This window comes from Chelon labrosus (genome assembly GCF_963514085.1).
Source record: "Chelon labrosus genome assembly, chromosome: 11".
Lineage (NCBI taxonomy): Eukaryota > Metazoa > Chordata > Actinopteri > Mugiliformes > Mugilidae > Chelon > Chelon labrosus.
This window is the reverse complement of record NC_140344.1, coordinates 24,691,131-24,703,926: the sequence shown is the minus strand read 5'-3', so window position 1 is coordinate 24,703,926 and position 12,796 is coordinate 24,691,131. Positions and strand designations below refer to the sequence as shown.

The 12,796-nt window shown below is 42.0% G+C and overlaps 1 protein-coding gene across 1 annotated transcript in view; it reads left to right on the top strand.

Annotated features, from left to right (window-relative positions):
- Positions 1 to 1,586: 1,586 nt before the first annotated feature.
- Positions 1,587 to 12,796, top strand: part of rspry1 (ring finger and SPRY domain containing 1) — a 14,998-nt gene continuing 3,788 nt past the window's right edge. The window contains exons 1-13 of the mRNA XM_084555131.1: positions 1,587 to 1,922; positions 2,419 to 3,035; positions 5,392 to 5,444; positions 7,750 to 7,862; positions 8,583 to 8,709; positions 9,021 to 9,079; positions 9,750 to 9,816; positions 10,387 to 10,518; positions 10,628 to 10,743; positions 10,843 to 10,986; positions 11,106 to 11,217; positions 11,505 to 11,607; positions 11,727 to 11,879. Coding sequence (XP_084411257.1) covers positions 2,638 to 3,035; positions 5,392 to 5,444; positions 7,750 to 7,862; positions 8,583 to 8,709; positions 9,021 to 9,079; positions 9,750 to 9,816; positions 10,387 to 10,518; positions 10,628 to 10,743; positions 10,843 to 10,986; positions 11,106 to 11,217; positions 11,505 to 11,607; positions 11,727 to 11,879 — 1,577 coding nt within the window. The 5' untranslated portion in view covers positions 1,587 to 1,922; positions 2,419 to 2,637. The remainder of the gene's footprint in view (positions 1,923 to 2,418; positions 3,036 to 5,391; positions 5,445 to 7,749; positions 7,863 to 8,582; positions 8,710 to 9,020; positions 9,080 to 9,749; positions 9,817 to 10,386; positions 10,519 to 10,627; positions 10,744 to 10,842; positions 10,987 to 11,105; positions 11,218 to 11,504; positions 11,608 to 11,726; positions 11,880 to 12,796) is intronic.

Here is a 12,796-nt window from a genome sequence, read left to right as displayed (position 1 = left end):
GTCAATGAAACGATAAATTCGGAGATCTAACGCTCACATTATTTGCTTGATTTAACTGACTTAACCACTTACATTCAGGTTTTATCTGCCGAGATCTGTGACGCTGAGGTACAAAGCTATGTATATTTTTAAAACCCAATAAATAACCGAGGTAGAAATACAAACTTTAATAAAGTCTACTTTTAGATTCCATGGGGAACTGTATCTAAAGACAGCTGTGCACAATAATGTCTGTGTAAATGCTTTAATTTGGCATTTGCATTATCAACCAGACAAGCTGCCTTCCATTTTGCCATTGACTTTAAAGTTGGGATATCTTGTTCTGATTTTGAGTCTGTAAATTAAGATATCTTATTCTTTTTACAGCATCTGCAATTATGTCTTCCTCCCAAGAGCAGCAGGCACAAAACACACCATCATGTGTCAACCCTGGAAACCCAGTGTTCTCCTGCATGGTGACTCCAGCAGTCAAAGGTGGGGTGTCAGCGACGAGGTCCCAGAACATCCTCTTCAGGACGACGTCCAGCGACTACGGCCGTCTTCCTCCGACCTTGGAAACCGCACCGTGCACGTTCCACCCTAAATCACAGAAATTCTCAGAAACCCTGAGAATTAGCGGGATGTATCGTGACAACTCCTTTAATACATCCCTGGACCGAAACAGGCACACAGTCTAACCATCTAAATGCATACTTGACCCAGTAAAAGATCTCTGGTCCTGTGACAATGCACAATCTGGATGTTCTCATAGTTTGTTTTGTGGGTTTGCTCTGATTATTGAGAAAGTGTCAGAGACATGTCAAACAATATGTGATGGATTGCACAAAGGAGGACTGACTTTAATATCGCCTGGATTATGAATCTGGACACTGCTGCAGGTCGTCATGTAGCCCAGCTTCAGTTCCTCTCTGTTTTATTTTTCTCTGATCAAGAAGACTTTTAGTTAGTACTATACTAGCGTCAATAAATGTGTCCCATTTGGTCACCTTTAAACCGATTCTGAGTTTTATTCCTTCTTTTTGACCAATGCATATTTAGATATGAAAGTGAATCTTCTTTTATAAGTGGAATTTTAAATTTTAAATGGAAAAACATGTGTATTTATTTAATCTTTTGACCTCTGTGGAAAAGTTTGGCCTCTTGGCATTTAGTTGCTTTTCTGCTTTCACTTTATTTTTGCTAATATTTACAATTGATGTGTTTGCAGTGGAGTCAAATGAAGTTTATTAAACTTTATGACCACAATGCATTTGTTTTTGCCTTCTCGTGAAATAAATTCAAACAATTCACTTCCTTATGGGTTATTCAGTGAAGTGTGAAAATAAAACACCTGTGGTTTGTTAGCAGACTCAGTAGGCTACAGAATAAATCAGCTATAACGAAAGCGAATACAATAAATCAGCTATAATGAAAGAACAGGAGAAATCGATGTTTGTTTATTGAGGAAACTGCGGTCTCTCCGTGTGTTGTTGACGTTGGATTCAACAGAAAACCTCCTCCTCCTCCTCCTCCCTCCTCCTTCGGCCGCGCCTCCGCATCCACAGCTGATGATGACCAACCGTTTAGCTGCCAACGCTACGGAACTTAGCAAGCAGCTAGCGGTGTTATAGCGTCGTTAGAAATGTATGCGCGGTGTTAGCCGAGAATGTGCTGTCTACATCAAAGGTGTGTTGCCGGATATAGACGCGTCGTTTAATGTGCCCCTTTATTTCACCGGGGGTTAAGTACCACGCTTAGTTCGTTGCTACTCACGTTGGCTAAGTTGTGTGGTCTGACAGAAGAATCACAGGAGTGTCCGGCTGTCTCGGCTAGCAGCTAACAAGCTAGCTACCACACAGCGCAGCTAGCTAGCTAGTTAGCGCTCTGCTTTTTAACTACTCCGGTCTGCTTTTGAGTGCTGTCGTTTTTCGAGTTGTAGTAACGTAAGTATGTCTTTACATCACTATTGAGCCACTGTAACTTGATAGCAGAAGGAGACGTGCAAGTTTGTCAAACTTGGTTTTCATTTGTAATTTATTACGTTACAGTGCTTGTTTAGTGGGAGGCTAGCTTGCTAGCCAGCTAACTGAAAGCTTCTTGTTTGTCAACAGTAATGAAACGTGTTATTATTGTTTATTTGTTTTATGAAGAATTTCATATTGATACAGCGACTGGTCGCTTAAACCGTTCAACTTTAAATTGAAACGGTTAAAAGCTGCAGTTTCTGAGAGATGGACAGCTAAATGGCTAATGGTCATTATCTTTTTAGTTTTCGTCAGTTTTATTTTCGAAATCGGTTTACAGTTATCTGACTGGGTATGACGTTAGCAAGTTTAAAGATTTACTACTGACACAGTAAGGCCTGGTGTCGTTTACAGCTCTCAGAGTCTCGGGAGTAATCGTTTCACATTTTCTGTTCTGTTTGTGTTGCTTTCACAGCTGTGGAAGTCCTGGATGAGATCTGGACCTGAGCCTTGGGCGTCATATGATGTTCAGAGCTTTTCACACTGCAAAACCTAACAACCTCTTCCGGTCGTTTTAAACCTTCCTATATTACACCCCCAAACAAACTCTGCTTGGCAACAGCATGATAAGTTACTCTGACCCCACCCAGCCCACAGGGACAAGAGTCTCCCAAAACCAAAGTCTCCAAATGATATGATAGTAGCCGCCTGGATCACTTTCTGTGCCTGCAGGAGCCTTGCCCAGGTTCTGCTCTTCCTCTCCTCCTCAAACTCCCTTCTTCCATTCTGGGAGACCCTTGCGAGAGTCGTCTCCGGCACTGGAACCATGGGTAACAGCTGTGTGTGCCGAGAGGATAGTGACTTGGAGGATCATCATCATGGGTCGACGAGGGCGGCTCGAGGACAACCTAGGCGGGTGGATCACGGTGCAGGCGTCAGTGTTGATCCCGGAGAGGCTCGAAGCAGTCGGCCAAGGGACCCAGTCAGGCCGCCACGCCGGGGGCGAGGGCCTCACGAGCCCCGACGGAAGAAGCAGAACGTGGATGGCCTGGTGCTGGACACATTGGCTGTCATCAGGACACTAGTTGACAAGTAAGTCTAGCAGTATTATTAATAATTCAAGGGTCAAAATGGAAGCTAGAGTCAGAGAGGTTTGCACAATTTTTACTTTAATGACTTGCAGATTTAATAGTACTGTTTGTTGCAAGTTCTTTCGGTGTCACTCCATGCTGCGCTTCGGGGAAATTACACCCACTTGCCTGGTTAATAATGCAAATGCTATCAAACTTCACTGTGTGGCACCTCTCTCATTATCTTATTTTATCACCTCGTCAGTCTTTGATACTTTTACTGTAGATCAACACCGAGGCGCAGTATTTTCACACTTCCTACGTAGCAGCCTTACAGCCTTCGTAGTGTAGCTGAATGGTTTGTTGTGGTTTTATGAAGTGTAACTGGGGAATTCTTCCAGGAAGCCAGGATTCATCACCATAAATGAAGGCTAGTGTTGTAACATGCAGCTGCTGCTCCAAGTTACAGATATGTTTACTTAGTCAGTTACCTGCAGGTTCCAAGTTTGTTGAGTTTGGCCGGCATTGAGAACAAAACAGGGAGAGAGTGACTAGGTGTTTTCCAGCTAACTCAAATGTAAACATGAAACATAAAAATACACTTCCCTGACAAAACATTAGGTATGCTAGTGAAACAGAATGTAATCTAATCTAATAAACTTTCACTTAATCTGCCTTCATGACTGTCAGTTTATGTTGAAACAGTGGCTCTGTTATTTAGTCTAGCCCACTGACTAATATGAGGTTTTCAAAATAATATAAACATATATCAGTACAACACAATACAGTTCAGCAGTGCTACAAACCACAGCCTCCTAAATGAAAACGATTAAACAACAGCTGTCTCGGTTACTTTAAACAGCTGCTGAATACCATAACTTTTGTGATGCTAAGATTTAGATTTGTTATATTAGAAGCTATTCATTTTCCTTAGTGTAGCTAATAAACTGCCCCATGAGCGCTGATCCATGTGAATTAGTGTAGTCAGTCATGTTCGTCAGGTTTTTTTAGTCTCGTTGTTGTTGTGACGGCAGCAGCCTAGTCGTACGCCTGAAGTTTTAGTTGTATTCTATTTAAAAAGCTTCCGCGTCTTCATTGCCGGAAAATTTATGTGTTTCTTTTGATGGTGGACAGTCAGAAAATTGAGTTTTCCGAGCAGCTCTATTATATCATCTTCAGCAATGATTCATTTATGCCCACCAGGGCCTTTGTCACATCCCTGTGTAGCATCTACGGTATCCACGTAACCGGCCCTTTGTGCAGTCCAGTTTTAGCCTGTGTCCCTTTCTAAACTGTTAGAGCCTTTTCATCGCTGACATTTAAAGTCCATTTTCTATGTTTATACATCCTACTTCGTAGTTCAAAGAAAGAGGGCAACTTTCGTCGAGCCCTGCAGTTCCTTTCATAGAAGATTTCCTCTTTTTCAGCATAATCTGTCTGATCGAGACGTTTGTTCTGTAACTGAAATCTTGACATTTATTCCAACAAAGCTTTACCACACGGGCCAACTGTAATCTACCTTTTTAGTATGACACATTCTTTATTAAAGCAACAAGAGGCTTGAAAAAAACGACACAGCCTTGTTAATGAATAACCATAAGATAAGATAATCCTTTAATTTATCCCATTCTTCAGTCCATTCTTCTTGCTTTCATTTCTGTGTGAAAAGAACTTCTAAATAAAAATAACATATTAATTCATGAGCTCCAATGTGAATTAAGAGAGAGAATCTGCCATACAGGAAAAAAAGAATAAAATGAATGTAATACTTCTACTCTGCACTCCCACTTTTTTTTAGAAACATTAGATTTTCATGTGTTATTGACACTGTTTCACCTTTGAGAGACAAATATTAGAATCTAACCGTGGTTGCACAATACAGCAGGAAAACAACTTTATTAGCATACAGTTTAGCTTTAACAGTCCTTTTTTTTTTTTATATATACCTTTCTCACAATGTGTACACTGAATTTTATGAGAAAAATTCAGTTACAGTATTACTTTGGTTTTGTTTGGAAATCTGAGCACTGAGCTGTCTGATTTCACGGCCGTCAGAAAGAAAGCGGTGTTGATCTGCGGACGGGCCGTGACAAGCAACGGCAACAGCAGCGTTATCAGCAGCAACACCCACTGAAGCAAATCCATGACAACGTAACCTCTCCATGCAGTAACATGACTGTCCATGTCCATTACTGTAATCGCAGAAACCCACAAAGCTGTGAATAATTTGTTTGTTTTACTCCAGATGCAGAGATCACGGGGTCTTAAAACACGACCATTAGTGTGAAACATGCACAGAAATAAATGCGCGCGGCTTTGTAATATTGAAAAACACTCATCATCATCATCATCATCATCATATATGCTTTGTTTTTCAGTGACCAAGAGCCCCCTTACTCCATGATCACTTTGCATGAGATGGCAGAGACAGGTAAGAAAATATTCGAGAACACATTTTCACACACCAACCACAGCATGCATCAACAAATAAAACAACACTTTTGGCAAGACGCCCTTAAAAAATCCAATGCCCAAAGCAATGTGATGTGTGTTTGTTATATGTGGTTAAAACTGGAGCATCAGAGGCTGTAACATTTGGCAGAATATGGAATATGAAGAGGTGGCATACGCGTTTCTTGACGCTCCAAAAGAAGCCAACTGTAGTTTTAAAATAAATGTTTATCGAGGGGATTCATTAATTGTGCGGACCGGTGAGGAGTTCCAGGAATTTAAACTAGTCTCTCCCGAGTGCAATACCCTTGCGGGAACTTGTGAGCTGTTATTGAGAACTGCTGAGGAAGTGATATTACAGAGGCATTATAAGCAGCAGACATTTTAACATTGACACCCCCACTGACACCAGTCATGCTCTTAAGTCTTCCCCACCCTATTTTTCACTTCGATGCGTCCTTGCGTTCACCCCTGCTCTCTGGTGTCAGTATGCAAATGAGGCAGGCGGTGATGGGCGGCGTGGCGGCATTCATGGTGCAGCCTAGTTTAAGGGAAGCAGTTCTGCTGAGTGAGATCTCTTTCTTCTCCAAATTGCCTTGCTAACGTTACTGCGGCTATCTATAACTTATGCCGGGTTTGCCAGAGACGAGGCAGAGTTAGGTGACGGGACGGCACTGAGCTTGTTGCGGCTCATCCAATCCCATTTTGAGTTGCGTTAACGTGGCTAAGACTTATCCAAGTCATCAAGATACAGCTGATATGCTCATGATTAGTTTCTCTTGAGCTTTGTCTTGTTGCCGGATGACAATCTGGAAGCCTTCACTGAACAGAGGAGGAGGGTGTCTGTGCAACACCACCTGTCTGCTGCTTACAGTCCTGCTGTAGTAGTGTTAGCATTTCTGCAGTCTTGGCCCACCCTGGGGGGAGGCATTACATCACTTGGGGAAGGGACATAGTCACGACTTACACCATAGGCATCATGTGTTGTTTGTTGCACCCTCGTCTTGTGATTATAATTTTTTTTTCTAACTAATGGTTTAAGTACACTTCTGTGCGAGTCTGTGCAGCACGTGGAAGAAATGTCAGTGTTTCTGTATTCTTAGTTTAACAGTAACTGACAGGTCTGATTCTTATTCAGCTTTATGTCTTTTGTGTGCATCCTCCCGCATAATGCGATTGATGTGCACGGGGGAGTGTTTGTGTGGACGTGCGTATGTCGGTAGCCTTTGAGTTTGTGTATTTTGGCCCTGCGTTGTGCACATATGGCGTGAGGCTCACAAGGCGCGGACGGTGTTGTGTGGCTCGACGGCGGCCAAGCTGGGTATTTGCTTGCACATACTGAACCCTGAAGGCAGCCAAGCAGCAAGCCAGACAGCCAGCCAGTCACTTTCTGTTTGACATGTGCTACAACGATACATTATTCATAAGCCACTTGGCTTCCAGAAGTGATAGCGCCAGAGAGGCTTTCTTACCGAGACGCCTAATGGACAGGAAATGCATGTTTTGGTATTTATTCTTCATCTGATACTCATAATCTGACAAGGTAGTCAGCAAAGCTCAGTTATCTGTGAGTTATCTGGTTTCAACAACGATGGCAGTTTTTTTTTTTTTTGCTTTTGCATTAAGATCATAATAAACACACAAAAACCTCAGGAGAAACGTTTTTAAATGTTCAATGCTTTTAAAGAAAACTTAAGTATGATATACAAGTATTGTATCATAGTGTAGCAAAAACTGTGCCAAGAAGTCCTGGGCTGGGTTTCTCAAAAAAAAAAAAATCACCTCCAACTATTACATAAGAGAAAATGCACTCGAGTATAAAACCTATTTATTACTTCACACTACAAGCAGAAAAAGTTAGAAAATGGCCAAATGTGGACAGCTACACGTTTGGCGAGTTTCCCTTGACGCGTTGCCGTAAGCACTTGTTGATGTTACTAACAACTTCATCTGTTTCAAAGTAAACTAGTGAAACAAACGCGTAATGATTCATTGACGCAACACCTCGTCAGCGGAGTCTCGAAAAAAGTTGAAGCCAGATCAGCTTTGGTATCTAGTGCGCCACCTACCATCAGGCATCTGTTTGCCGCTTCATATTGAAAATTAATTGTAGCTTGTTCTTCTGAATGCAGTGTAAGACAGTGTTATTTAGGAGAAAACACATATAGGGAAGTTCCATTTTCGTAATCCACTCAAGTATAAAACTGTATTTATTATTAGGACAGCAGTGTGGCAGGTAACATGAATTTAGCCAGTTGATTCCTGATTCCTCTGTTTTCTTTTAGACGATGGCTGGCTGGAGGTCGTTCAGTCTCTGATACGAGTGATTCCACTGGACGATCCACTTGGCCCTGCAGTGATCACCCTTCTACTGGATGAGTGTCCTCTCCCCACCAAGGTACTAGTCCGTCCCTTGAGCAAGAATATAATAGGTCTAATCTGCCCTGGTCCTTCTGTTTTGCTCAAATCAGAAAACCTTCTTCTTTATCCGTACTTTGTAATGTTTGTGCTTCAGAGCTATAAATTCACATTTAAGTGGCTGCTGAGTCTCCTCTTGCGCAATTTTTTTTAAGCCACTTCAACACAATTCAGAATGTGCACTTGCAGGGATGGAAAATAGCAAAAGCAGCAGTTTAGATTTGGAAAATCATACTTCATTCACTTGAGCATTCTCCTGTACTGTTTTCAGTTGGCCTCTGCTTTCTCTCCTTCTCTCCCCGTTTCACCTCTTCTGCTTTGAACAAATAAAATCTGGTTAGGACCCCCTGCTTCCCTGACCAAAGGAACACGAGGACAGAGAACATACCGCGACACTCTGAACAGAATGAACTGTGCCCAGCATTCAGCAAAAATGTGCTGGAGCCAGAAAAACATGTGTTTAAAGATAAAAACTAAACATTTGCAAGTGCAAACACATGTACTCACAGCAGATAAAACAAATACACTGTACTGTTAATACTCCTGATTGCAGGTGCACTTGATTTTATCACTTTTTGTACTGCATTTTCTGTCAGAGTCATGCATGGATTTTGAAATGTCCCAGCTATTCATCCCTCTTTAAAACCGTGCGTGTCCACAACCTTCACTGCAGTAACAGTTTCACGTCCTCTCTCTCCAGGATGCTCTCCAGAAACTCTCCGACATGTTGAGTCTAAGTTCAGCTGTTGCGCGACAAGATGCTCTCAACCCTGCTAAACACAGAAACACCACAGCTGTCCTGGGATGCCTAGCAGAGAAACTGGCTGGTACAGTCCACGTTTGCACAGTTGATTTGGTTTTTAATGCTTGTGTCAATAGTTTGACTCCTCCCATAGATACGTTATTTGCTCGCTATAAAGTCAAGCTGGTTGCAATCAACTAATTATAAGAACATAGAGTCTCTTGTGTTAAACAATTCACAAAATTTCTGACCCTCGTCAGATTAAACTTGCTTAGCTCCGTCCAAGAATATACTTATAATACGGAAGCAGTTACAGAAGAACTCTTCTTCTTCTGTAACACAAACGTTTATAATGTACTTTGTCTTTACATCCTCTTAACATTTTTTATTTTGTAGGTCCAGCCAGCATTGGTTTGTTGAGTCCTGGAACCCTTGAGTACCTTCTAGAGAGCCTGGTGAGCAAACACTGACACCTGCTACTTAATTCTGTGATACATCGCATACATCAGACTGCTGCATATTAAAATGCATCATGGTTACGTAACTGGTGAGGTGACAGCCTTCTGTTGGTGATGGGTAAGGCGGGGGATCAGATGCTGCCTCTGTGGTGAAATGCCTTCTGAATTTCTGGCGAGATGATGTCCTACAAAACCAGTGGCATAATTAAAATTAGGTGGAATGCACTCCTCAGATTGGTCTCACCAGTTATTAGATAGTTATTAAATTCTCTGTCTTCTGATCTGCTCTAATTTATTGTGTTTTTGCAAAGCTGTGCAATTGCAGTGTTTCAAACTGACACAACAAAACATATCCAACATGATTTGACTATAAAATTAAGAAAATAAGCAGTGTAGTAGCTTAGTGTCATGGTGGTAATTACCATCAGTGACACTGGACATGCAGACAAGAAATGTGGGGAGATAAGGGGAGTTAGACGTGCACCACAGACCCGACTGTCTGGGAGCTGTACAAAGTGACTCAGATGCACATGACTTGTCTAGTTGTTGAGTTTCTGAAGGTTGCAAAACTTTCCCTCTGTGAGTTAATAACATAAACCATAATTATACAAAACCGCTTGTGTTCTTGTACATTTATTTTCTCTCTTTTCTGTCACTCTTCCTCCAGAGCTCCGAGGCTCACCCTACTGTCATGCTGTTTGCTCTCATCGCCCTGGAGAAGTTCTCCCAGACCAGTACGTTCACTCACTGCATCTTAAAGCTTGATCAAAATTCGTATTAGACCAGTGAAAAAGACCGTAAAGTGACTTTACCAAAGCAGAGAGCTGAGACGCTGTTTACCTTTATCTTTCTTTTACTTCCTCTAAGCTGGTTTGTGTCGTAACCAATAAGATGACTGTTGAATCCTGAAGCATGTTAACACTAGGTCTCATTTACAAAACTTGTCACTGAATATGTGAAAGTGTTACACGTGCCTACACAGGAGATGATGTGTTTATTTTTAGTCTCAGATCTGGCAATGGAACAGAAATAATTCAATTTCTGATGCTTAATTGAGTCAGTCCAGCTCTCCATACGCACCCTGTTGTCTTTGCACACAACTTGAAGCCTATTTTTATTTGTTTTCTTCCATTTTATGTGCATTGTTCTATCAAAATGGAGGTGAATGGAGCTTCAGTGTTTTGTGCAGACGCAAAACACTGAAGCTGCTACTGCTTGGTTGACATGCTTCGAGTGCTTCTGTGTTACTAACAGTAGTTGTCAACATTGTGCTTTTTAACTTAGTTTATTCTTCTGGCCCTCAGGTGAGAACAAACTGACGGTATCCGAATCCTCTATCAGCAATCGGCTCGCTGTCCTGGAGTCGTGGGCCGAGCATCCCGACTACCTGAAGAGGCAGGTCGGGTTTTGTTCACAGTGGAGCCTTGACAACCTGTGTGAGTAGGCCCAGACAATTTAAAAAAAAAAAGACTTGCCTCATATATTTGTGTGCCTGAGAATCTGATGGAAGCAGTGATAATGTTTCTCCTGATGTCCTCTGTCCAGTCTTAAAGGATGGTCGTCAGTTCACTTACGAGAAGGTCAACCTCACCAATATCAACGCCATGCTCAACAGCAACGATGTCAGCGAGTACCTCAAGATCTCCCCCTCTGGACTTGAGGTATGTCTGTGTGCGTGTAGACTTATAAACTACAGTAATCATACATCATGAAGTAAATTAAAAATGTTATGTCTTTCGTCTTTTTACTTCCATCTTCAGGCACGATGTGATGCCTCGTCCTTTGAGAGCGTGCGTTGTACATTCTGTGTGGATTCAGGCGTTTGGTACTACGAGGTGACGGTCATTACATCTGGAGTGATGCAAATCGGATGGGCCACCAAGGACAGCAAGTTCCTGAACCATGTAATAATCCTCAGCGTTACTTAATTTCCCCCGTGGGGACCAATGAAATGTTCAGATTCTGATTCGGCTTTGTGATGTGATTGTGTATCGGTCGCATAATGAAACCTTTTCTGTTTTAGGAGGGTTATGGGATCGGAGATGATGAATACTCGTGTGCGTACGATGGCTGCAGGCAGCTCATCTGGTACAACGCTCGCAGTAAACCTCACTCTCATCCCTGCTGGAAGGAAGGTACGCACGTACAATTTTAACCATGCCCCATGCAAATCATTTTAAAACCACCCGTTTGAGAAGTAGAAAAGAGGGTGCAACATGTTTTGAATGTCAGGCTGATTTGTTTGGAAATTACTTTATTATTTCTGGTGTCTCTGGAGAGTATTATAATTTTACCACCCACACTGTACGGTCACCACCAACACACAGGCTCTGGCTTGGTTACTTTCCACATGGAAGGGTAATAATAAAAACAACACGACAAGGCTTTATTGAGCGTGTATTTGCATGTGTGTCCTGTTTAGGAGATGCTATCGGCTTCTTGTTGGACCTCAGCAAGAAACAGATGATCTTTTATTTGAATGGACATCAGCTGCCCCCAGAGAAACAGGTCTTCTCATCAGCCACGTAAGTTCCCACAGAAGTCATCTGAATATCTGTCAGTTTCTCTTTGGGTTTAGTGCTCTGTCACTCTTACCTTCTACTTTATTCTTGTCTCTTACTAAACTAACCCCCCTCTGCTTCAGGTCTGGTTTCTTCGCGGCAGCCAGCTTCATGTCGTACCAGCAGTGTGAGTTTAACTTCGGGGCCAAGCCTTTCCGTCACCCACCCTCCGTCAAGTTCAGCACCTTCAACGACTTCGCTTCACTGCTTCCCAGCGAAAAGATCATCCTACCGAGGTAAGAAATGAAGCTCGTCTGGCTGCCTAAAATAGAAAGCGGTATGTAATCTGTTGTCTTGCCCAACCGACTAGTGAATCATTTGTTTGCACACAGCGTCCAGAAGCGTAGGAAAGGCATAATACAAGCATGACTCATCATTTGTGGTTTCTCCACTGTTCATAGACCTTTTTCTTTTCTCATTAAGTTGTTGGCCACATTAAAACCAACCTTTTTAATCAGTTAATGAACAGAGCACATCACACAACTTTAAATTCACAGCCTTTAAATGTAAGGTAAACCGTGGAATGCACCTGTTAATGTTATTTATAACACCTGTGTTTGAAAAGACAATATATGAAACATGTTGTGTAATGAACACCGTCTTTGTGAAGCTTAAAATGTCCAGATTTTGTTGACTCTGCACCAGTAAACTGTTGACTCGACTCTGTAACGATCCACTGCCACACCGGGACCTTGAACATTAACATAATTGGATCAGCGTCTCTCTGACGCAACGCAAACAAGAACAGAACATTATAATCATGACAAGAAAGACATTTTCACACAGGTGGCTGTACTGGATTGTACCAGTGCACTTATTGATTTTATCCAGCCACTGACTCAGCTTTATTTTTAGTAGAGGATGAGAGCAAACAGGAGGAAGATTGGGGCACTAAAACATAATGTCTGTCCACAGCACCTGCGCCGACATCGCTTATTCATGAGCTATCCCACAGTGGCTCTTTGAAATATACATTAACAACTTTTGGTGAATGCTTAAAGATGTTGTTACCTGAAAACTGGATCTTGAGTCAGTGGTCACAGTCTCCTTCATAGGTGTATCCCTTTTCTTTTTTATTCTTTTTAAAATTCATCACGCAACCTTAAAAAGCTATATTGGGAAAATGCATTTATTTCAGCTGTTAAATAATTTA